This window comes from Eretmochelys imbricata, chromosome 3 (genome assembly GCF_965152235.1).
Source record: "Eretmochelys imbricata isolate rEreImb1 chromosome 3, rEreImb1.hap1, whole genome shotgun sequence".
NCBI lineage: Eukaryota > Metazoa > Chordata > Testudines > Cheloniidae > Eretmochelys > Eretmochelys imbricata.
Genome location: NC_135574.1, coordinates 85,074,520 through 85,098,402, shown reverse-complemented (window position 1 = coordinate 85,098,402; position 23,883 = coordinate 85,074,520). Strand labels below are relative to the sequence as shown.

The window sequence follows — 23,883 nt, the reverse complement described above, 5'->3', positions numbered from 1 at the left end:
GGAGGATAGGTCTATCAATGTCTACTAGCCAAAATGGTCAAGGACGCACTATCCTTTGGGTGTCCCTAACCTCTGACTGTCAGAAACTGGGACTGGATGACAAAGGATGGATCACTCAATAAATTGCCCTGTTCTGTTTGTTCCCTCTGAAGCATTTGGCACCAGCCATTGTTGGAAGACAGGATACTGGGATAAATGGACCATTGGTCTGACCCAGTATGGCTGTTCTTATGTTCACCATAATGGGAGGTTTCAGCAGCTTTCAGTTTGGACCTTTTTTCTTACCAGGTTTTGCAGGCCAGTTGGGAAGTACTGGGTCCATTGTTGATAGATATTGTCAGTGTTTCCCTGGGTGAAGGAAGAACAGTGCTTCCAGCAGCTCTTAAATAAGTCAGTTTTCAAGAAATCAACTCATGATGTTGTCAGTCGTGTTAACTGTGAACCTGTATCTTATCTACCATTTTTAGGCAACGTCATTGGGAAGGTTGTAACAAAGCAACTCTGGCAATTTCTTGATTTTTCAATTTCCTTGAGCTTCAATAATTTGATAATAGACTGGATTTGGGGCAGAAATAACACTGATTATAGTAGCATGGTAGCCGTGTTAGTCTGTGTCAGCAAAAATGAGGAGTTGTAGCACTACAAAAGTGATTTTTCCTCCCTTCTTGTCAACTGTTAATAGCCCACTTCCACCTTAATTGAATTGGCTCGTTAGCACTGACCCCCCACTTGGTAAAGCAACTCCCACCTTTTCATATGCTGTGTATTTATACCTCTCTACTGTATTTTCCACTCCATACATCTGATGAAGTGAGTTTTAGCCCACAAAAGCTTATGCCCAAATAAATGTGTTAGTTTCTAAGGTGCCACAAGGACTCCTCGTTGTTTTTACTGATTATATTAGTTGATGATCTCCTCCTAGCAATGGACAAAGATGGTCACTCTTAAGATTGATTCAGTTCAGTGACATAGCAGTGAAATATTCTGTATCCCAATCCCTTGGTCTTGAATATATCTTACATTTAAATTTTACTCAGTACTGAAATTGTAAGTGGGACAGGATCAGATCAAGTGTGTAGAATAGTGTAAGACTGTCTCTACTGGAGACAGCAGTAACTGTAGTTTTTGCTTTTGTTTTGTAGGAAATGGAATTTGAGAGACCCATCTACCTCTGTTGAGGGAAACTATCAATTATAATTGACTTGTAAAATTGGGTGGGATTGGAAAGAAAGTAAAGCTGCACTTAGTACGGGACAGTAGGCTTTGATTAGACCTTTAAAGGAGAATCTCTCCAGAGAGGGTTAGATAACTTTCCAACAAACTTTAATACAGTATTAAGTCCCTGACTCTTTTATAGTTATAATTTTTTAACATCTACCTCTCATTTGTGTTCTTTCGCAAACCTTGCTCAAGATGGCTATGCGTTTGTTTCATTTAAGTATCCCTAACCAGCGTTGTTCTTTTATGGTGGGGATTTCTCTACATGCAATGATATGGTCTGGTTTTAAAAAAATATTTTTGTAAGGATTGGTTTCTTGCAAAGATCATTAGCTAGTTTTGAAATGGATCCACTGAAATGCTTTTATCAGTACATGCTCCATGAGAAAGGACTAAGCTTTCACTAATTGCTTTGGTGTGTGGGTCTTTGACATGGTAACCTCTACATATTTTATTGCTGCTTCTAAATTTTTGATTGTATACCAATAAAAGATTGGTTTTTAAAATTTTTTAAAAAATTGTTGTAATTAGCAGCAGCATCTTTTGAAAAGCTCTTTGAAGTACATAAGAGAGTTCTAGAGTGAATTTGTGTGTGGGGGGGTGGAGGGTGAGAAAACCTGGATTTGTGCTGGAAATGGCCCAACTTGATGATCACTTTAGATAAGCTATTACCAGCAGGACAGTGGGGTGGGAGGAGGTATTGTTTCATATTCTCTGTGTGTATATAAAGTCTGCTGCAGTTTCCACGGTATGCATCCGATGAAGTGAGCTGTAGCTCACGAAAGCTCATGCTCAAATAAATTGGTTAGTCTCTAAGGTGCCACAAGTACTCCTTTTCTTCTTGTCCAAGGAACAATTCACAGTACTGGGAGCAAGGAACTCCCTGTTCTCGCTCTCAAACTCCTTCTGTGACATGACTGAAAAGAAAAACTTCAGGGGAAGTTCCTATCTAATATGTAAAATGATCTCTTAAGGGTTTCATTTAGTGTTATCAGAATATTCAGGCATTTGGATACCCAGCTGTAGGAGTTTGGTGTTTATTTACTAATTGTATGTTGGGGCAGCAAGAACTAGTAACCTTATGGCTTTGTCTGTACTAGGCATTTTTCTGTATTTCCCACCATCATCATCACTTGTGGAAGCAACAATGAGAATATTAGTGTTGACAAGGAGTTGCCAGTTTTTTAACCCCACTGTGTCATCAAAAGCTGGTCTGAGTATGGTTCAATGACATGGTGTCTAAAATACCAGTGGCTGGCCTATGTTAACTCTCCCCCCAGAGGAACTTCACCAGTGGTAGCAATGGTGAGAACGATGTCTAATGTAGACACAACTTCTTGTTACGGCCTGATATCTAAAGCTTCAAAGCTGGGAAAAAAAGTTTGAATTAGGCAGCTTCTACTGAAAATTCAAGTAATTCAGTCTTGTCGCTGCTCAAATTAATACCTTGAATTGCTCTAAATAAATGTATGTAAATGGTCTGTATGAATTTCATCCTGAAAAAAGCTCATTGAAAGTTGGCTTGTTATGCATGGTTCTTTGAATCTCAGTCTGTGAGAATCTGAGTTATGGTGCGCTGCACCTTATGCACATGAGATTGGAACCTTTTGAGTACCAGTATCTGTTGGGACCACACCTGTGCAATGTATGTCCTTGTGCACTCCACCTCGCAACTAAGGGCATATAGGGCAGAGTGGCTCTGACTGCCTCTCACTTCCCTTTTGCCGTCACTGACAGCGAGAGGAAACTTTTTAGTGTTCACCTGCTACCCCATAGTGCCCCTTCATTAAAGTAATGATGTAAATATTAGTAGTTACCATAATTAGTTCAGGAGCATTTTTCTACCGTCATGGTAGCTCTTTTTTGTTTTCTTTAGATTTTCTGTCTTTCGCCTGAGTACTAATTAGTGCCAACGTGCCTGCCTGTGTAATGGCCGAGTCTAAACCCTCTGACTTCAAGCCATACCAATCATGTGATGGACTTATTCCATTAACTGATGGACACAGTTGGTGTCTTTTCTTTTTCAAGAGCCATGGATCCAGACCATTGCGCTGTGTGCTGGTCCTTCTTTACCAGAACTTATCACTCCAGAGATACTTGGCTTCAGGAGGTAGAGTTTTAGCCATCCATAAGGGGTTAATTGAGTTTTGAAAGGTGTTCTCTTATGCCAAAAAGGGACTCTTTTCCTATTGATCCCAATCCTCAAGTATCCCTGTAAATAGGGATGAACCCAAAGGCTCACTGGGCCAAATGGCACCAAATCTATTCTGGTATTGAAACAAAGATTCTTTGTAGGTACCAAGATCCCCAGTACAGTAGTCCACAACAGCATTACAGGCCTATTCCTACCTACTGACATTGAGCCCCTGGCACTGGCCTCAGTTCTGATGCCACTAGTACCGGTTTCTCTGGCACAAGAAAGAATTAAACCCTCAGTACTGGTAATGTCTTATCCTCCCACTGAGATGTCACCATCATCTCTAGAACATATTTAATCTTCCTTCTCTTCACCCCATACTCTTTCCAGAATTAAGATGAGACCTATCTCCAGATGTCCATTCCCCATCTCCTCTCAGGGATTCCCCAAACAATTCCTGAATCACCCTCTTCCTAGAGATTATCCAAGTAGATCATTCAGTGCATTACATCTTGCTGCCAACTAGCAGATATGCCCCTTCCCTCAGGCAACAGGGTCCACTCAACTAGAGCCGAGGCATCCTCTTCAAAGACCCACAAGGCAGGCACGGGGACCTAATTTTATATCTTTAATAAACATTAGGCTCTGGATCAGAGAGCAAATCAAATGCCAAATTTGGGAGAGCAGTTCTGTAGCTAGAACTCCTCAGACCCTCCTTTATTAATCTGGGAACTGCTAGTCCATCACCATAAGTGGGATCCATACTGACGAAGACTCAAGGTGAGAATGATTACTTATCCCTACAGTAACTGTGGTCTTTAAATTGTTTTGTCCTTATGAATCCCATGACCACCCCTCTTCTCTGTTCCTTTGGAGTCCATCTGTGCTGGGATTGTGAATGAGCAAGGAAACTGAGAAGCAATCAGGGCTGGTCTATCCCGTATGCCGTTGGGTGGATGCAGGGTACAGGTGTGGCTCCAGTGGACATTGCTGGACAAAAGAATCCAATCTCATGCACATGCAGCACATATGTACCATAAATGGGGTGGTGTCCACATGGAAAAAACATTTCTAAGAACCACAATGACTGCAAAGTGGTAAGTAGTTACTGTTTTGGTATTATCTAGATTTTCTTTAAAAATTAGTAGGTGTGTAACACTGAGAACACATACATCTGAAAAATAATTGGAGACAAAGCAAAACCTTTGCAAAGCAAAAGGCAACAACCTCTTTATTTCTTTCCCTTTGTTAATGTTGTTTGAGGAAACTTACTTTGTTAAAAAAGCTTCATGTTTCTACTTTTTATTTCTAGCATATTATCAAGTTTCACCGTGCCTCAAAAGCAAATAAAAAGCCCATGCAGTTGCCAAGATCTATGGTTAAATCACTACTCTACCAGATCCTTGATGGAATCCATTATCTCCATGCAAACTGGGTGCTTCATAGGGACCTGGTAAGTACTCTGTTTTATCTGATATCGAAAAGTTCACATATGTATTCTTGGGAAGAGGAAGAAAAGTCACAAGTAATAATCTTGCCTATCGATCCTTACAGCTCTTCCTGTTATTGTTACTGGATACCATTGGAGGCTTTAAAAATAAAAACAAGCTATGTGTTCACATTGTTTTTATCTGCCACATCTGAACTGAGACAATGATACTGCATCCGGTAAAAGGAATGCAGATACCAATATCTGAAAACAATACACCAGCCAGCTGGTATGTATTTGTAGTATAAGTGTGTGCTCTACTTTAAAAGTGCAGTTTACTATGAAGGAGATAGATAACTTGCACATAAGCCAAACAGTGTGTAAGGTTATCAAAAGCTAGTGAAACACTAGGTTCTTCTGTGGAGTATTTTTTTCACGTGATATTTTTTCTGGCTGTGGGAAGTGAATTGAGATCAAGTTGTCAGCTTTGCAAGTTTCACATGACCTAGAGTGGCTCTTGAAAGTGGTTGCAGATTATGAAAGCTGCCAATTGCCCCATCTATGCTAGGTGTTTTTTCTGAAAGTTTCCCACCATTTCTAACACTAGTGCTGCGAAACACTAACATAGACAGCCAATAGAATTTCTTTGAGAAAGGTAAACAACATAGTGGTCAAATGTTCTACGATTGTTAGAACTCTACCTGTGGTACAAATGGTGGGAGCTCTAAAGAAAAGTAGTCTAGTATATACAGTTACAGAAGGCTAATATTTGGATTTTTTTTGTAGTTACCAACAGCTTTTTGGCCTTCTACTAGCATCGCCAAAAGATTTCAGTCATTTTCAAGTTTTGATGGATGAGAAATGGGTTGTTGCCATATCGTAGTGATCAAATGAAAAGAGGAAATCAGGCTCATATTTCTAGTTGCCAGGATAACTGCTTCATTGCAAAACGTTAATTAAGTTAATTAAAGTTGACCTGTTCCTCAGTGGTTTTTTAAACCTTTAACAGGTTATTCCACTACTTTTAGATATTAATATATTTGTGCTTTTCTGCATCTGGAATGGTAGTTCTGAGCAACAGTAGGAAACAAAGTTCAAAAAGAGGACTGATTGTAGTGCTGAATTTCCCATTTTTCTCAGAAGGTCTGTGAAAGAAAAGTGTCACTTATGCAAAATGTGAAGACATAATTAAAAATGCCTTAAGACAAAAACCTAAAAACAAAAACTGCTCAACTACATTTAAAGAAAGTATAAATGATCTTAAGACCATGCCACATACAGTCTCAAAGATGTGTTCTCTTAAGAGCTTGGTTTCTTGGCAAGGCAGCTACCTATAAGAAGCCTAAAAACTTGGGAATTTCTCTCTCTCTAACCTATGCTATTTATGCTCAGGTTGGCTGATGATACTTTTGTGGATCCTATCTGTTGTTGGTATATATGGAGCAAAGATGGTGCCAGGAGTCTTTGTATTCTTCCTTAGAAATGACAGTTGTTTTTGTGGGAAGGAAGAAATTTTTCTGAATCGCACATGGAATGATGGTGCCAAACAGAGCTTTCTATAACTAGGAAGGGAGAAGACCAGAAGACTCTGAAGTTCACTGGGTTCTTGCTATGTAAATCTAATTTACTAGCACGTGCTTAGATATCACAGCAAGGGGTGCTACAGAAAACCCATAAACACACACACTGTACTAGTGATTAAAGACACTCAGAATGCATGTGTGTTTTAAAAGAAAGAACTGCAGAATAAAGCCCCTTTTAAGAATCTTGTAAGTCTCAAGTAATTTAAATCACATATTGATGCACAGCAAACAATACAGTTCTGTAGAAAAGGACCTGGGGGTTACAGTGGATGAGAAGCTGGATATGAGTCAGCAGAGTGTCTTTGTTGCCAAGAAGGCTAATGGCATATTGGGCTGCATTAGTAGGAGCATTGCCAGCAGATCGAGGGAAGTGATTATTCCCCTCTATTTGGCAGTGGTGAGGTCACATCTGAGTATTGTGTCCAGTTTTGGGCTCCCCACTACAGAAAGGATGTGGAGCCCAAAGGAGGTGGTGGAATCTCCATCCTTAGAGGTTTTTAAGGCCCAGCTTGACAGAGCCCTGACTAGGATGATTTAGTTAGTGTTGGTCTTGCTTTGAGCAGGGGTTTGGACGAGATGACCTTCTGAGATCTCTTCCCACCCTAATGTATGATTCTATGATTCTATTTGCTCTAGTGGTTCACATCCACTATTGAGATCGGAGTTAATATGCTCATTTAGCAACTCATTTAAATGTGTAATGATAAAAAAACTCAGTTATGTTTCCGAACATATCCACCTTCTTCCTTCCTTGTTATTTGTACTTATAAAACAATTGTATCTACATTTCCATTAAACTGAATCAAAGTGTGTGTATGTGAACTATTTCCCTTATTCCCTAAGCCTGATATTTGTTTCTTGTTTTGTCTTAGTTGGTTTGGTTACACCCTTTGGAAACAAAATACTTTTTTCTATTTTATGTAAAGCAGTGTTTTACAGCTGGGCACATGGTGTCTTCCTGATTAGATAGTGTAAGTAATTTCAAGTTATTTGTAGCAATTCAGCAAGAATAAGAATCCTGGGAAAAAACGTAACATGTAAATGTCATAAATTTACAAATCTAAAGCTATAACAATATCAGAGAATATTTATATCATAGTACCAGTCAAACTGTTTTAGTATAATGCAACAGGAAATGATGTTTAGAATTTACTGCACACAAACTACACTGAAAAATGCAGAAACATAAGAGCTATACACTTGCCAGAGTAGTGGGGGAGATATCATACATTTTATTGTGCTGTTGCACTCGTGACGTTGCACTCCATATGATTTATGAAAATATGCTTATAAATGTGAGTATGATGTAACTGGAATACGCTTTATGCAAAAGGTATCTTGTAAGGTATCATTACAAAGCTTATCATCTACTGAGTGTGTTCATCCCATTTGTTTGCATGTATTATTTCTATGTCTGGAGTTAGAAGAATAAGATATAAACTTGTATTACTAATGTAAACATATTAAGTGGATGCCATTAAGAGTGCTTCAGAATCAATTAATTGTAAATGACACTGTTTACTTGCAAACCTTCCTGTGTACATGTGGGCCAGCCCAGGAAGAATGGAGGCTGTGGTCTCACAGGCCATCTGATCATGTCACATGATGCTGGAATCCATCTTAAATCTGGTACTTTTCCATTTAGAAGCGGGGGGGGGGGGATGGGGACCCAGAGAGACAAAAGATTCCCAACTTGTGCCACAGCTATAAAAGGGGGTGGAGCAGGACAAAGAGGCTGCCAGTCATAAGAAAACCCTTGCTTACCACCTAAGATGTCTACTGGAACTAACAAGGACTGTACCAGGGGAAAGGATTGGGCCCAGATGAGGAAGGAGTCTAGTCCAGGAAAGAAGCTTATTGGAACATGTCTGAGGGTGAGATATTACTTGTAATCAGTTTCTTAATGTATTAGGCTTAGACTTGTGTGTTTTTGTTTTATTTTGCTTTGGGACTGACTTTGTTCTGTTTGTTATTACTTGAAACCACTAAAATCCTACTTTTTATACTTAATAAAATCACTTCTATTTATTAATAAACCCAGAGTAAGTGATTAATACCTGGGGGAGCAAACAGCTGTGCATATCTCTCTATCAGTGTTATAGAGGGCGGACAATTTATGAGTTTACCCTGTATAAGCTTTATACAGAGTAAAATGGATTTATTCAGGGTTTGGATCCCATCGGATATCTGGGTGCTGGAGCTGAGCTGTTTTTAGTTAAAGTCTGCAGCTTTGGGGGCATGGCCCAGAGCCTGAGTCTGTGTTGCAGCAGGCTAGCGTATCTGGCTCAATAAGGCAGGGTTCTGGAGTCCCAAGCTGGCAGGGAAAACAGGCTCAGAGGTAATTTCAGCACAGCAGGTGACAGTCCCAAGTGGATCTTTGTGACCAAACCTGTCACAGCATTTAATCAAAAGAAAATGGCAAAAAATTAGATAGTAAATATATTTATAAAAATAAATTAAAAAGGCGTGAAAAAATTTTAAAGGCGCCACTTGTGCTCGGTGGGGGAGCAGCTGCTGCCCCGCTTCCCCCTAGTTACGCTACTGATTCTAAGGTTTAAATGTTCAGGTTAAATTGATTACTATTGGTTATTGAGATTTTTTTTCTTTAGATTTAATGTAACTGTGTTGATAAACTTTATAATATTGGGGTTAATTTTTTTCTGTGGGAGATTGAAAGACTAAATGGCTTTGTACAAATATGAATTTTTTTTTAGATTAAATACTTATTTTTCATCCGCAGAAAAGCAGCTTTCGAGAGGATATTCCTTACCTGATTATACTATTTAATAAGGTGTACATTTTAAAAGATGAAAGTTATTAACCAGTGGAACAATTTACCAAGGGTTGTGGTGGATTCTCTATCACTGACCATTTTTAAATCAAGAGTGGATGTTTTTCTTATAGATATGCTCTAGGAATTATTTGGGGGAAGTCTGTGGCCTGTGTATTACACATGAGTGATCACTGTGTGATCACAATGGTCTCTTCTGGCCTTGGAATCTAAGAATCTGTGAATACGGCAAAGAAGAAGGGAGCATAGGATTTGGGACAAGAGCACAGTCTTTATGTTGTCACTACTATCAAGTTTTAATTTCTTTCAATAGCATTATGTCCCTTTAATGACCTTGGAGCTAGTGTAGTAATAGTCTACAAGATACATAGACTTGTTGCCTATCAAGACATTTAAAATGATACTTTCTGATTGGATTACATGTTGCTGGGTGAAGAAAAGAAAATCTTAACATAAGAATGGCCACATATGATAAAACCAAAGGTCCATCTAGGCCGATATCCTGTCTTCTGAAAGTGGCCAGTGCCAGGTGCTTCAGAGGGAATGAACAGAACAGATAATCATAAAGTGATCCATTCCCTGTCACCCATTCCCAGATTCTATGGGAACTGTGCATGGCACAGGCCTTCCTTTCCTGGATAGAGTTAGGAATGCAATCAAGGTCTCCCTCCTTTGATGCTACACAATGCTTCATTAGCCTTCAATGGGCCATGTTTTGTGCAGAATGCACACTTTACCTTAATTAACACTTCTTTTCTTGTTTGAGTTACACAATTACAGAGGTTGACAATGCAAACACTCAGTGTAACTTTATATCATGGGCTACAGAGGTTATAAGTGAGATCAATACATGCAGTATCCTACAAGTATTCCATAAAGTCTAAATGCTGAACACATTCTTATAACACTAATATCTGCTTTCGACTCTAATTTAATTTTACCCTAATTCTTTGAAAAGGTGACTTGGTGGCATTAAAGGGTAAGCTTGAAATGCATCCGCTACAAACACATACTTCAGAAATAATGGAGTTTTTGCCTTCTGACTAATTCTGTGTGGTCCTTTAGAAAATGGATCATTTTGCCTAAACAACCCACAAGATCTGGAAATACTCTTAAGTAGCCAAAAGAACCCCACTGCAGAATCCACCACACACTGTCCACAGTGCTTTTTAGAATAATGTTATTAAGAGTTCCAGACATTCTGGCAATTGTCAGATATTGCCTGTGACATTATCCCTTTTTACAGCCTATATTCATTACTGATGGAAAATAAGAGGCCTGAGCCATTTCGTTATTTTTTTTTCAATCTTTTTTCTTATAACAAATTCTAGGTGCCAGTTTCTAGAATAAATACAAAAATACTATACACCAGAAACAAGAAAAGACTAATTTACACAGTTGCTTAGGTCCCAAGCATTAACTTAAATATTTCCAGCACAGGATTTTTATGGCATGTATTAAATTTAAGGAAATCAAAGCCAAGAGGAGGAAAGACATGGGAAGGAGTGGGATGGGGAGAAACAGAGGGGATGGGAAGAGGCATTATGTGGATTAGTCCCCTGCCTTTCATCCAGATGTCCTGAAGGGATCTTTAGCTAATCAGTTCTAGGAAATTGTCCCAAATGGATTCAAATTTTTCTGGGGTTTGCTGTCTATTTTATGTGATCCTTTCCTTCGCAGCCGGGTCTGCCAGTCCATTATACCAGTCTTTGTGGTTTGGAGGACTATTTGCTTTTCCAGTGTGGCAAAATTTGATGTCTTGCTGTGACGGAGTGGGGAGTATTGACCTGAGGATGTTGCGTGGGAATTTTACTGGTACTGTCTGCATTGGTGCTGGATGGTGATGGGATATCAGGGTGTGACTTCACTTCAGGGACGATACCTGAGCATGTAACCTGAGCCCAGGTGACACCTTCTGCCCGGGGAAACTGGAGAAAGGCTGGAGGAGGAACCGGAGTGTGTGGCTGGAGGAGAGTTCTGGAAAGGGTTTCAGTTGGGAGCTGGCTGGGGAAATGGAGGGAGACCCAGGACCAGGGTCTAGGCTCCCTTCTCCCCAAGATGGACCTGACTGAGGGGGTCCTGTTGTTTGTGCCTACAAGCTCTGTTTGGGACTGTGTTCCTGTCATCTAATAAATCTTCTGTTTTACTGTCCGGCTGAGAGTCACGGTGAATCACAGGAAGTGGGGGGTGCAGGGCCCTGTCTCCCCAACGTGCCATGACACTTGCAACCAGTAAAGTTCAGTGTAGCTATCTGCTTCGGTATAATGATAGCTTCCATTTCCAGGGTACATGGCCCATTATGCAGGTATCTGCTTTAAGGTCAAGTGAAGTCTCTATGATTCTGTTAATTCTCTCCTGTAGGAGCTATTTTACCTAAATGTTCGTAGGGCCAGAGACAGGGAGAGACTGACACTGTAGCTCTGTGGTAAGGGCACTTACGATACAGAAGACCCAGTTTCAAGACCCTGATTCGGTACCCTATCCCCCAGGCTGTAGACTCTCTGGCTATGTCTACAATACCACGGTAAGTCGACCTACGCCACGCAACTCCAGCTACCTGCATAATGTAGCTGGAGTTGACGTACGTTAGGTTGAATTACCACAGGGTCTACAGCTTGGGGGGTTGACGGGAGAAACTCTCCCGTCGACCTACCTTACTCTTCTCGTCGGGGGTAGAGTACAGGGGTTGACTGGAGAGTGATCTGCTGTCGATTTGATGGGTCTTCACTAGACCCATTAAATTGACAGCTGGTGGATCAATCTCAGAGCATCAATTCTGGCTGTAGTCTAGACATACTCTCTTTTGTGCGGAATCAGGCAGAGCGGGGACTTGAATCTGGATCTCCCATATCCTGGGTGAGAGCCCTAACCACTGGGCTATTGGCTATTTTGGGGTCATTTTCATGAAACATTTAGAAATATCTCATTTTCACAGAACAAAAACAAATGTGGAAGAAACCTTGAAATTTTTCATGAAACGAAATTATTTTCTGGCAAGTCCTAATTAATATTTCCATGTGTTCTGAGATCCTCAAGTGAAAAATGTTATACAGTACAAATTATATAATATTATCTTTTTGATGAACTCATCCCAGCGAATTGGAAGCATTAAAGAGCATATAAAATAAAAGTTAATTACATGGCTTGTAGGTAGTGAGAAACTGATCATGTTTGGAAGGACTCCTTAGTGGGGGAGAGTGTTATTTGTATTGATTTATAGAATGCTATAAATTTACACTGCACTCTACAAACATAGAGTAAAAGATGTTTCCTGTTTCAAAAAGCTTGTCCTTAAGATGGTGATTAATTTTAAAAAATTACCTAAAATGCTGCAGAACTGAAGCAGTTTTTTTCAAAACGGAGGCAGTTTTTCAATGTTCCTTTTCAGATTATAAATGAAGCAAAATGTATGTGCTTTTGAAAGATGTAACCTACAATGACCAATACAAGAATCATTTTAAAGAAGTCTGACGATCTCCCCTTCCACAAGTGAATCTGAGCAAGGATTTTCAAAAGCTGATATCAAAAGTAAATTTAGACTTATGTTCACTCATCAGTAGTTTGACAACCAGTTGCTGAGCAGGAATGCAGAACTGTTGGAGTCTGCCCTGCTGCCAACAATTTTGTGCTAGCTTGAAGATTTTCTTGGTACCAATCAGGATGTATACATGCCTTTCTATAAATAAATAAGTAACCAACTAAACTGTCTGCCTGTTTGTTTAGCTTTTAGAATATGCTTTCCATTGAAAAATGTAAGTCCTTACAATAGATATCGCTTGTGATTTTTTGGTCTTGATTGGTGCTTTTCTCCATCTGTCTGCTGGTTCCCATATTGTACAAAAAGAGTTGGGGCGCCTATTCCTCAGTCATTCCACCTGACCCTTTACAGCATAGGGATCTTATCACACTATGTAAGTATCTTAAAGGATCAAACCGGGATCTACAGAAAGTATTTCTCATGTTCCCAGAGTGGGATGGTGGTAATGATTAGAAGATATTTGGAAGGGCGGTTTCTGCTTGAGTGATTTGGAATAGTGTGCTGACAGACAAAGTGGAAGCAGATTGTACTGATACCTTTTAAAGAGACGTTCATTTGTCATCCAATAATGTATGAGTATGTCAGCTAAAACAGGGTTTACTCGCTGACAAATAGGTTTAATTTTGGTAGGCCTATTGTTTTCTACATCCTTAAAACGTTATGTTTATCAGCGTCTACTTCAGAAGGTCAGGAGTGTCTTTGCTTAGAACACTAAGGTGTGCCCCTTCGGTTCCAGAGAGACTAAGGCTATATCTATACTGCGTAGCTTACAATGGCAGGGCTGTGCTGCTGCGGCCGCACTGTTGTACGGTGCACTATGTGGCCACTCCTTATCGCTGGGAGAGAGCAAGGGCTGATAGCTTCATTGCCAGGAGCACAGCTCCTGCCGACAAAGCGCTGTCCACACCGGCGCATTTTGTTGCTAAAACTTTTCTCACTCGGGGGGGTGTTTTTTCCCACTCCTGAGCGACAAAAATTTTAGCAATGAAAATGCCAGTGTAGACAAAGCCTTAGTGTTGTAAGGTTATATACGTCTGCTAAGCATTTGAATACATCCAAACAGCATTTGAATACATCCAAACAGCAAAACATCTTCCAGAGGTCCATTAGCACATGCTTTCCCCTTTTGGATAACTTACTAAGACTTCTGTGGTTTGTAGATGCATTTTACAAATGAAGAGTTATAATTGCTGTCAGGGAAAAGCTTAACCAAGGTTTAGAAAGAGGTTTACACCAATAAAACTTTGACAGGAAATAAAACGTGTTGGTAAGGTAAGTCAGAAGAAAGAAGGTACTGACTTACATTCTTCCGGCTGCATTCTGCCAGTAAATTCAACAGCTACATGTGGCTCCTCTGAGAGCTGCTTATCTGCTCTCCTGTGGAGTGAAGAATGGAGAGTGAGGACAAAAAATAAAAGTAGTTCAGGAATCTGTTTATTTCTTTGCTTGATGTAGAAAAAACAGAAGGAAAATGTTCTCATTTCTAATGGAGCAAATTCACATACCATCTGCTTTATGAAGCATTTTGGTAAACAGATAATGTATTTAGCATGCTTGTGCAGCTGTCCTCTTGGAGTGAGCAAACTGAGCTTTACATTCTAAAAACAACTCTTTAAAGTACTTCCTTTCCAGTGACTGTAATCTTGCAAATTCTGTTTCTTTTCTGTTTTGTTCTTAGAGAATGCTGCCTTTTCTCAGCTATGATGTGATCAGGTAACATAGCATTTGTCTAAATTTCTTTCTTATTCAGTGGCATAATCCATCATGAATAAGGTTAAAAAGTTCATACTTTTAATTCTGGAAGGTAATGAAGCTTGAAGCAGATCAGAGAAAACAGAGCTGTGTATGCATACATAATATGTGAAGAAACAAAGAAAAAATGCTGTATTTGCATTTGTTCTCAGGTGTTGATCCCCTTCTTGTATATATTCCTCTTCACTTGTAACATATACAGTCACTTTTCCCACTATATTAGGATGCTGCAATAATGTAGCAGACTGTGTTGCATCTAAATTAATCAGTGCTGATCAATGGTCCAGTAACTTGCACTGACCCGTGACAGTGAATGCTTGCTTTCATTTGTTAGCTTTATCACGTTCTGTGATCTCTGTCAGAGACAGACTTACTTTGCTGTAAAAATGACAGGTCTGTAGGTATTTCACAAAAGAGTTGTCTCTGAACCATCATCTTCCCCCCCTTTTTTGCTTGTATTTAAAATGTTTTAGGGTGCAAATTACATTTAGTTTTAGTGTAGGTCAGATCTGTAAAAAAACACACAGTAAATTAAAAATATACCCTAGATGAAATTATTTGTGTATATAAGGATCAAATTTTGAAAGGCTCTTCACAGGAGCTGGCAATTAAGTTTTTAAGTTGAACAGTAAGAGAGGAGTTGTTGCATTCTTATGCATATATTTTGAATTTCATATAACAAGCATTTCAAAGTTAATTTTTTCACCCACTTTAATGAATTCCAAAGCTATCTTTGTGCATGGCGGGAGCACGGCTAAAAATCCACAGTTCTGTAGCTTCAGAAATACTCTGTCATCATTTAGCCACATATGCCAGAAAGTCTAGTCAATGAAGATTTGTGACTTATATCTTGTTCAACAATTCTCCTACAATTTTTATGCAGAAAAGAAAATCTTGAAACCATCCAACTTAGTACATAGCTGGCCTACATGTTATTACATGTTTTGGTTGCTATTTCACTTGTCGTCTGTCTCTTTCCTATTGTTATACTCTCATGGTTGGGTCCTGTCTGAAATTAGAATTGAGTTCTTTGGCAGGGGCTCTTATTCTACTCTGTTTGTACAGTGCCTAGCGCAAAAGGGACCTCTGGGTGGTACCGAAACACAAATAATTAATTCACATCCTCTGTCCACCAGACATGTCAAACGCATGGAAAAAATAAATTTGGCTTGTTTTTGGCTTAATTGGCTTTTGAGTTGCTTGTTGGTTAGTTTTTTGCTTGTAGCTTGTTGCTTGTTTGGCTTGTAGCTTGTTGCTTGTTGCTTCTTTTTTTTTTTTTGATCGGCTCCCGGCAAGCAGGGGCAAGGGAGGGAGAGAGTCAGCGGTGCACAGCGGGCCCACCACAGTCCCAGACTGCATGTCGGGGGGGATCTACTCACATAGGTTGTTGGGGTTCTGAGGGATTGGCTTGTTTTGGCCTTGTTTTGAAATGGGATTAGCTTGATTTTTGACTTATTGTGAAAGTCGGGGTGCTTATTTACCATGTGAAAATTGGCAACTGTACTGTCCGCCATTATTCTTTTAGTGCTTTGTCTCAGGATTTGACATAATCTACCAACTCAAATAGTAGGGTTACCATACGTCCGTATTTTCCTAGACATGCCCAGCTTTTTGGTTCTTCAATCGCTGTCCAGGAGGAATTTTTAAACATCCAGGATTTTGCCATTATTATTTTTTCCCAAAGAAGAGTTGATCATTCAAGAAAGGTAGTGAATGTTGATCATTCAAGAAAGAAAGTGAATGCTGATCACTCAAGAGAGTGCCCACTTTTTCCCCTAGCTCCCAGTGCTTGAGCCACAAAACAGCTGTTTCATGTGGCTGGGAGGGAGGTGGGTGGAGCGGGAACACGGCGCGCTCAGGGGAGGAGGCGAGGTGGGGATTTGGGGAAGGGGTCCAATGGGGCAGGGAGGAGGTGGAGTTGGGGTGGGGGTAGGGGGGCACAAGCAAATACCCACCCCACCCCACCCTGTGGAGTGTCCTCTTTTTTGAATGTTCAAATATGGTAACCCTATCAAATAGCCTTCCTGCCTACTTCAGCTCATAGTGTAAGAACAATATAGTGTAAGAACAATAAAGCAGTGATTTTATTTAGTAAAGCTACTGGTGATTTTATAGCACATTTTCTTTGATAGCACCACCTTTTGCATCAGCATTAAAAGTTTGCTGCCTTTTTTAAATCTTGTCACAGGATGGCACGCACTGCCCCTTAAGAGGAAAGAGGCCAGTGCACCTTTGTCTGGTCAGCTGACCCCTCAGTTGAGCTAAATAAGAAGGCAGCTTGCTTCTGGGTGGTGGGAGAGCCTGGGAGTGTCAGGTCTGAGAAGCAGTCAGGAAAAGGGCAGAGAGATCATATTTTGGGCTCTCATTGCCTGGGAACAGGGAGACAGGCCAGAAACTAGGAGCCCTGGGTAGTGGGAGCAGGAGCTGCAGGAATCTCCTTGGTTGGGGAAGCAGTGGGAGCCAGTGGGGGAAAAGAGTCCCTAAGGAGAGAGCCCAAGGAGGCAGTGCTCAGTTAATGGAGCATGGGAGAATCCTGCAATATGCCCTGAAGCAGAAGGACTTCAGGGAGGTAAAGTGGAAAAATCCCTTGGGAGCTATAGACCACGGTGCTGGGGAGCTGTGTTTGTGGGGGTTTTGCCTACCTTTGAGAAATAAAACCGCCTGAAAAAGAGACTGGGTGTAGCAGTGGGTCTTTGTGGGCTGGGGATGAACCAGCGCCTTACAGACCTCCTCATTGCTTTTGACTTCTGCTAGCCTAAGGAGCTGAGAACACAAACTTGGATTCTCTCCGTGGCAGTCTGTTACATTTCCATTCAATCGCCATTACTTTTTCATTAAAGGATATATTAAGTGTAGAGAATGTCGTTGTAGTCAAGCAGTGGTGAAATTTGGAGTTTAAAAGTATTCAGCTGGTTCTACGTGAAATAGCAATTTCAGATTTTTAAACTTAAGAACCAGAGTAATTTAACTCCATCCTTCTTGATTAAATATTGAGTTAGAATTGGAAAGTTCAGTGCAGTGTCCATCGACAGCCAGTATTTTTTTAATATAATTTTTCTTTGGAAATAATGTGTATGGACCAGATTCAGCATTCCTAAAATTCCCATTGAAGAACTTTTGTCATAGAGATGGCTGGGAACTATGTACCCTCATTCATTCTTTCATTCAAGAGTAAATAATACAATTTTTCTAAGTGGAATAATATGGCACAGCATACAAGATATCTCTAGTACTCAGGTGCTGGAGGCATTTTCTTGTTTAGTTCAGTTTTATATCTACCTTTAAAACAATAACCCTTGACATAATAACTGGGTGACATTTGTCAGAGCTTTGGATAAGGCTCAAGTTTGGTGAAACTGGATTTATTGAGCTAGCAGCAACTTCTAATGCTGTTGAAGCTTAATTTTACAGCAACTGAACTTTTAGAACAAAAGCCTTGGGGGCTGGTTTGGCCACTTCATCGATATTGGACTCCAACAAATTAAATGGGACACTGGATTCTTGTTTTTGAAAAAATCAGGATACTGAAAAGGACATTACAAACTCAAATATTCCTGAAACTCATTCTTATCAGGTCACTGTGTATCAATATACTGATTGTCATAGTCACTAAAGGGCAACAGTGTTGCATGTTTTCTGAATAACATATACTTGGTCCCCACTTATGAAGTTTTAGTTAACTTTTTAGTATAGTGATGGCACAGATATATCTCAATAACCATAGAATCGGTGAATATATATGCTCTATTTGGCTGATAAACATTGTTAGCCAGAATGCAGGGATTTTCAGTGGATGGTTTTCTTAATGCAGATCTCTTTGCTCAGATTAGCTACTATAATCTTTCTGTTTTGATTGCTCCCGAATTTCAAATTTAAAAGGTTTTTGCCAGCACCAAAGGCTGCCTCAATATCTCCTTTCAGCTGCAGCAGTAAAAAATATGTGGAAGAAAAATGGGGGAGCCAAAAAGTAAAGGAAATGAGGCTGTCAAACTGATGACAGGAAATTGTTGTGTTTTAAGTTTGAAGCCCTCCTCTGCCCTCAAAAAAAAAAAAAAAAAAAAAGAAAAAGGAAAAAAAGAAAAAGCCATTGCCTTGTTTTTCTCCTTTCAAGCTCAGTTCTGTTACCACAAAATGAGAGTTTTGTCAATGACTTCATTTTATCCCTCTCCCCTCAATACCTTCTATAAGCTTCTGATCCCTGTAATGGCTGTCCTATTTGTGTTATAATTTTTGGTTAGGTTGGGAGAATCCCAGCTCTCCCCTTCCTCAGTCTCTCAATAAGGGTGTGTTCTGTGTCATAAAGGTCTGAATTGTTTTTAAACAATGTGCCATTCAGCAATATGCAGCATTTTACAATTCTTTCTGAAGGGTCTTCCTGTTAAAATATGGGCGATAATAAAATGTCAGTATAATAATAATGACTTTAGGATAATTCTTGTTAACTCATTGTTACCCATATTTTGGGCTAATACACTTTTTAACCTTCCCCAGCAGTCTTCTATAACCCATAGTATGTATTTTCCCTATTAAGTGGGAAACACTCTAAAGTTACCATAAATATTTTCAAAAATATTGGGTTCAGTGTCTTTTTATTTTGTTGAATTCTAATTTTAGTGATGGTGCCAAATTAGCCCATACCTCTTATTCTAAAAGTCCAACTGCTGTAACAGTCATTCAGTTGACAAGAGTATGAAAGCTTGCTAACTCAATAAGAAATAAAGCTTCATCAGGTTTGACCCTTATCCAACGCTGTCAGAATGTCATTCACTCACAGTATAATGGTTGCTACTGTGCTAAAGGAATAATTTAAACTGAATGGCAGAGGATGTAGTTTGTTACTTCATCAGTAAGGAATAATGCGAGGCAGAGTACATTTGTTGGGCAGAAAGCAATGTTCTATGGTTTGTGATAACGAGCTAGATTTTCAAAGGGATTTAGGCACTGAGTGAGATTTTTTTAAAGTGCCTAAGTAGGTTAGGTACCTACTCATAGATTTCCAGTTGAAAATCTGTCCCTAATGAATGGGAGTTTGGTACCTAACCTGGGTAGGTGCTTTTGAGAATCCTAGTAGTGCCTAAAGATGGAGATAAGCCAAATGTCTCCAGTACCTGAGAAATGTAGTTGTCTCATAGCAGCTACCTGCTCTTCCACGTTATTCTACATAGAAAATGGTATAATTGTTGATAAATGGGGGAGAAAATGTAAGTAGTTCTGAGCCATGTCAAAGACAGAATTTGTTCTTGTGGGCCAGAAGTGCCTTCTTATTAACAACTTCCATCTGCTGTTTTCCTCCTCGACACTTACTTTTCATTTGTTTCCATTCTCCTCCTGTGCCCACATTCCTTTAGCTGTCAATCTGCCTGTTGCCACTTCTTCTTCATTACTCATATTGCCTTGACTCCATTTCTCACGAAATCCTCATCACGCTCTTCATCTTTAGTGCCTTAATTGTTGCAACTCCCTTTTCTGTGCCCTTTCCAAGTCTTAATTGAACACGCCCCATCATGTGCAGAATATTGCTTTATATCTTGTCCCATGTACAAACAAGTGCACTCACCCCTCCCTAATCTTCAAATAATTCCACTGACTCCCTGTTCATTTCAAGATTCAGATCAAAATTGCCTTACCTGATTTAAAACTCTTGAACTTGCTCAAGCCTATGACTCTCTCTATACCCTCTTCCAGCTCAGTCTGTTTTTCTAGAACAGGGCTCCTATCTGATCCTGCTCATAATCTTGAGTTTCAGTATGAGTGCTTTCTCCTTGAAAAGCCTGCCCCTGGGAACAGCCAGTACTTCTCTACTTTAAGCTCTTTTAACTTTTCTTCTTCCCTATGTCTCTTAATTTTTCTCCTTCTCAGTTATTGGTCTTACAAATGAATAATTTGCTCCCCATAAACTGTATTTATATAATTGCTTTCTATATTTACAACATACAGTATTTTGTATTTAGCTCTTATAAAGCATTTTGGGGATAATTTATTGGAAAGATCCTATTCAAAATAAGATCTATTGTATTTTTACTTTTATGTCTCAGATCACTCCCTCATCCTTGCACTCTTTAAAAATAAAAATATTTCCATTTTCAGAAGTTATTGTAAATGTTTTTTATTATTGACCTCAATTTTTGTAGAAGTCAGGCTGATCTCAAATATATCAGATCAAGATAAAGGAGGTATCAGATGAGGTGTAAAGATAGGGAACCATTAATGCCATTGTATAAGGCACTGGTAAAACCGCATCTGGAATACTGTGTACAGTTACAGTTGCACAGGTGTAAGAAAGACAAATTCAAACTGGAAAACATGCATAGAAGTACTATTAGGATGATCAGGTAAATGGAGGTACTATCTTGAGAGGAGAGTAAAGAGCTTTGTTGTACTGCATGTCTGTAAGACTTTCTGAAAATCTGCTATCATAACTTTCCACTGCGCTCTCACAAGGTAAGCAAAGAAAAGCTGGGCCAGAAATTGAATGGAAGACCTTCAGTATGTAACTTCTACAATAAACAGTGTTGGAAATTGATTATAGACGTGCCCACCTGGTGATAGAGGTGCTGTGCAACTGAAAGTGCAGTCTCTCCAATGAAGGAAGGAATAGATCACTTCTGACCATAACATCTCATATCAGAGGGATAGCAGTGTAAGTCTGTATCCACAAAAACAACGAGGAGTCCAGTGGCACCTTAAAGACTAACAGATTTATTTGGGCATAAGCTTTCATGGGTAAAAAACCCACTTCTTCAGATGCATGCATTCATTTGGGCATAAGCTTTCGTGAGTAAAAGACCCACTTCTAAAGATGCATGGAGAGAGTATGCACCTGAAGAAGTGGGCTTTTTACCCACGAAAGCTTATGCCCAAATAAATCTGTTAGTCTTTAAGGTGCCACCGGACTCCTCGTTGTTTTTATAACATCTCATGGAACTTTTCAAGAAAGAATGGTTTATTGGGCGCAGAATATGTGTGAGCCGTTCTAGTCCTTGGCTTTTCTTTGTAGAACATGCAATACCATACTCCAGTATAGAATAATGGAGTTTCCTGTGTTTCATTCGAGGCTACTGTGACATTATTCCAGGATTTATTGTTCACCAAGCAAAGTTGACTACTGTTTTTTTCTACATTATTATTATGACTGTCCTATCACTTTCATCTAGTAATGGTCCAGTGCCATAATTAGCATCCCTTTTGTTCCTAATATACTTTAAAAAAAGGTCTTGCATAATGACAGGTTTCAGAGTAACAGCCGTGTTAGTCTGTATTCACAAAAAGAAAAGGAGGACTTGTGGCACCTTAGAGACTAACCAATTCATTTGAGCATAAGCTTTCGTGAGCTACATACACATTGTGAGGAGAGTGATCACTTTAGATAAGCTATTACCAGCAGGAGAGTGGGGTGGGAGGAGGTATTGTTTCATGGTCTCTGTGTATATAATGTCTTCTGCAGTTTCAACAGTATGCATCCGATGAAGTGAGCTGTAGCTCACGAAAGCTCATGCTCAAATAAATTGGTTAGTCTCTAAGGTGCCACAAGTACTCCTTTTCTTTTTAAAAAAAGGTCTGTTATTGTCCATAACCTGTTGGCTATAGGTTTCTCCTTTTGTCCTTTGGTTTCTCCTATCATTTTTCTACAATTCCTAGTTTCTGTTTTATATTCATTGCTATCAACTTTCCATATTTTTCATTTATTATTATTTTTTTATTTTTCTTTATAACTGCTTTCACTTCCCAGCTAAGCCATGTTGTTTTTTAACCAGTGTAGCCTTCTTTCTTGGCTCTGACCCTTTGGGCATCTAGAGGGGCAGCTCATCTTTTTGGGCCTGCTCTACCCTTTATGCCGTTGGTGGAGAGCCTGGGACAAGGACATCTAGGATGCAGGTGCAGCCCCAACGGACGCAGTTGGGCCCACTCTGCTGTTTTGTGCCCTCAGGTCGGAGGGGTGCATCTGGGGTGGAGGCCCAGCCCCAACACACACTGCTGGCCAAAAATATCTGATCTTGCCCAGTTGGGATGCATACACACCAATGGTGAAATCCATGTGGCCCACACATCTTGATGTCACAACTGGAATGTGGGCGATCTGGCCTAGTGATCAAAGCAGGAGTCAGAGTCCAAGACAGGCTAGAGGGCAACTGACCATTGAGTGTCAAGAGGCAGGTAAGGTCAGAGTCACAGGAGATCAGAAGCAGGAGGCAAACTTGAGAGCAGAAGCACGGATCAATAACCAGAGTCTCTCCAGGTTGGGGACCCAGGATGTCAAGCCAGGGGAGCAGAAGCAGGAAGCACAAAGCACACAGTCCAGAGTAAGGTGGATCCCAGTTGCATGGACACTTTTTTGTTCCTATTCTGCATTTATATAGAACCTGTGGACCAATCCGGATTCCCAGTGTTCTGCCAATCAGGGTCCAGAACTGGAGTCCCTGTCGGGGTTTAGCTTCTGCCCTAGCAACTGTTAGCAGATTGCTGGGTGGCAGGTTGGAGCTTACTAGTTCCTAAGAGTCCTGTGGACTTGGGGTTGAGACCCACAGTCCCGTACGCTCAATGAACTACAATTATTGTAATGTATGTAAGTGTCTGTTCTTCTCAGATAGTATAGTTGAGTTTTCCTCTTTCTGTTGAATTTAATCTGCATTTGTTCCTGCTTCTAATTCTTGGCAGCATGTTGTATTTTTTTTAAGTATTACTTACGACTATTAAGTAGGCCAACATTGTCAAAATGGCTAATACTGGGTGAAATTTGTCATGCAAATCCCCCCCACCCCCCGATAAATGCTGGATCAGTGCTGGTGATCGTTGCTTTTGAGTGGGGAGAGAAGCAAAATTCTCAGATATGCCGAAAAGATTTGTTTTGGCATTTCCAAAACAAAATGTTTTGACTTTGTTTCAGAAAGACATTTTGTTTTGGAATTTCCCTCAAATGTATTTAATAAAATCATTTTAAAGCCCTCAAAATCAAAACAAAGCATTTAGTTTTGGGACTAGCAGAATGTTTTTTTGACCCAAAATGAATTTAGTTTTACTGTTTCATTTATCAAATTAAAAAAAAAGATATTGTAAATCCACATTTATCTGTTGGTTGGTTTGTTTGGTAACCAAATAGAAAATTTAGTTATTCACACAGTTCTGCTAGTGACTGAGTGCCCAGATTTTTGGGTGCCATAAACGATACCTTAAAGAAGCCTGATTTTTAGAAAGTGCCATGCTCCAGCCCTCTGAAAGCTATGTGCCTTCACTTTCAAGGCCCTGCACAGAACACATCCCCACCCTAACACCATCTCTCATTCAGTACTGAAAGGTTGACTTCTGCCTCTGATCAGCTCATGAGGCCAGCCTCAATCCCCCACTTGTTACATTTTCAAAGAGGCACCTTCATGTGTTCTCCCAAGCTGTCCCTCATGCCAGGGAGAAGCTCCCTGTAATCATCAACAAAATTTACTT

At 39.9% G+C, this 23,883-nt stretch overlaps 1 protein-coding gene across 1 annotated transcript in view; it reads left to right on the top strand.

The window, feature by feature from the left end:
* Nucleotides 1-23,883, top strand: part of CDK19 (cyclin dependent kinase 19) — a 234,114-nt gene that overhangs the window by 136,864 nt on the left and 73,367 nt on the right. The window contains 1 exon segment of the mRNA XM_077812943.1: nt 4,668-4,808. Within this exon segment, the coding sequence (XP_077669069.1) occupies nt 4,668-4,808 (141 nt within the window).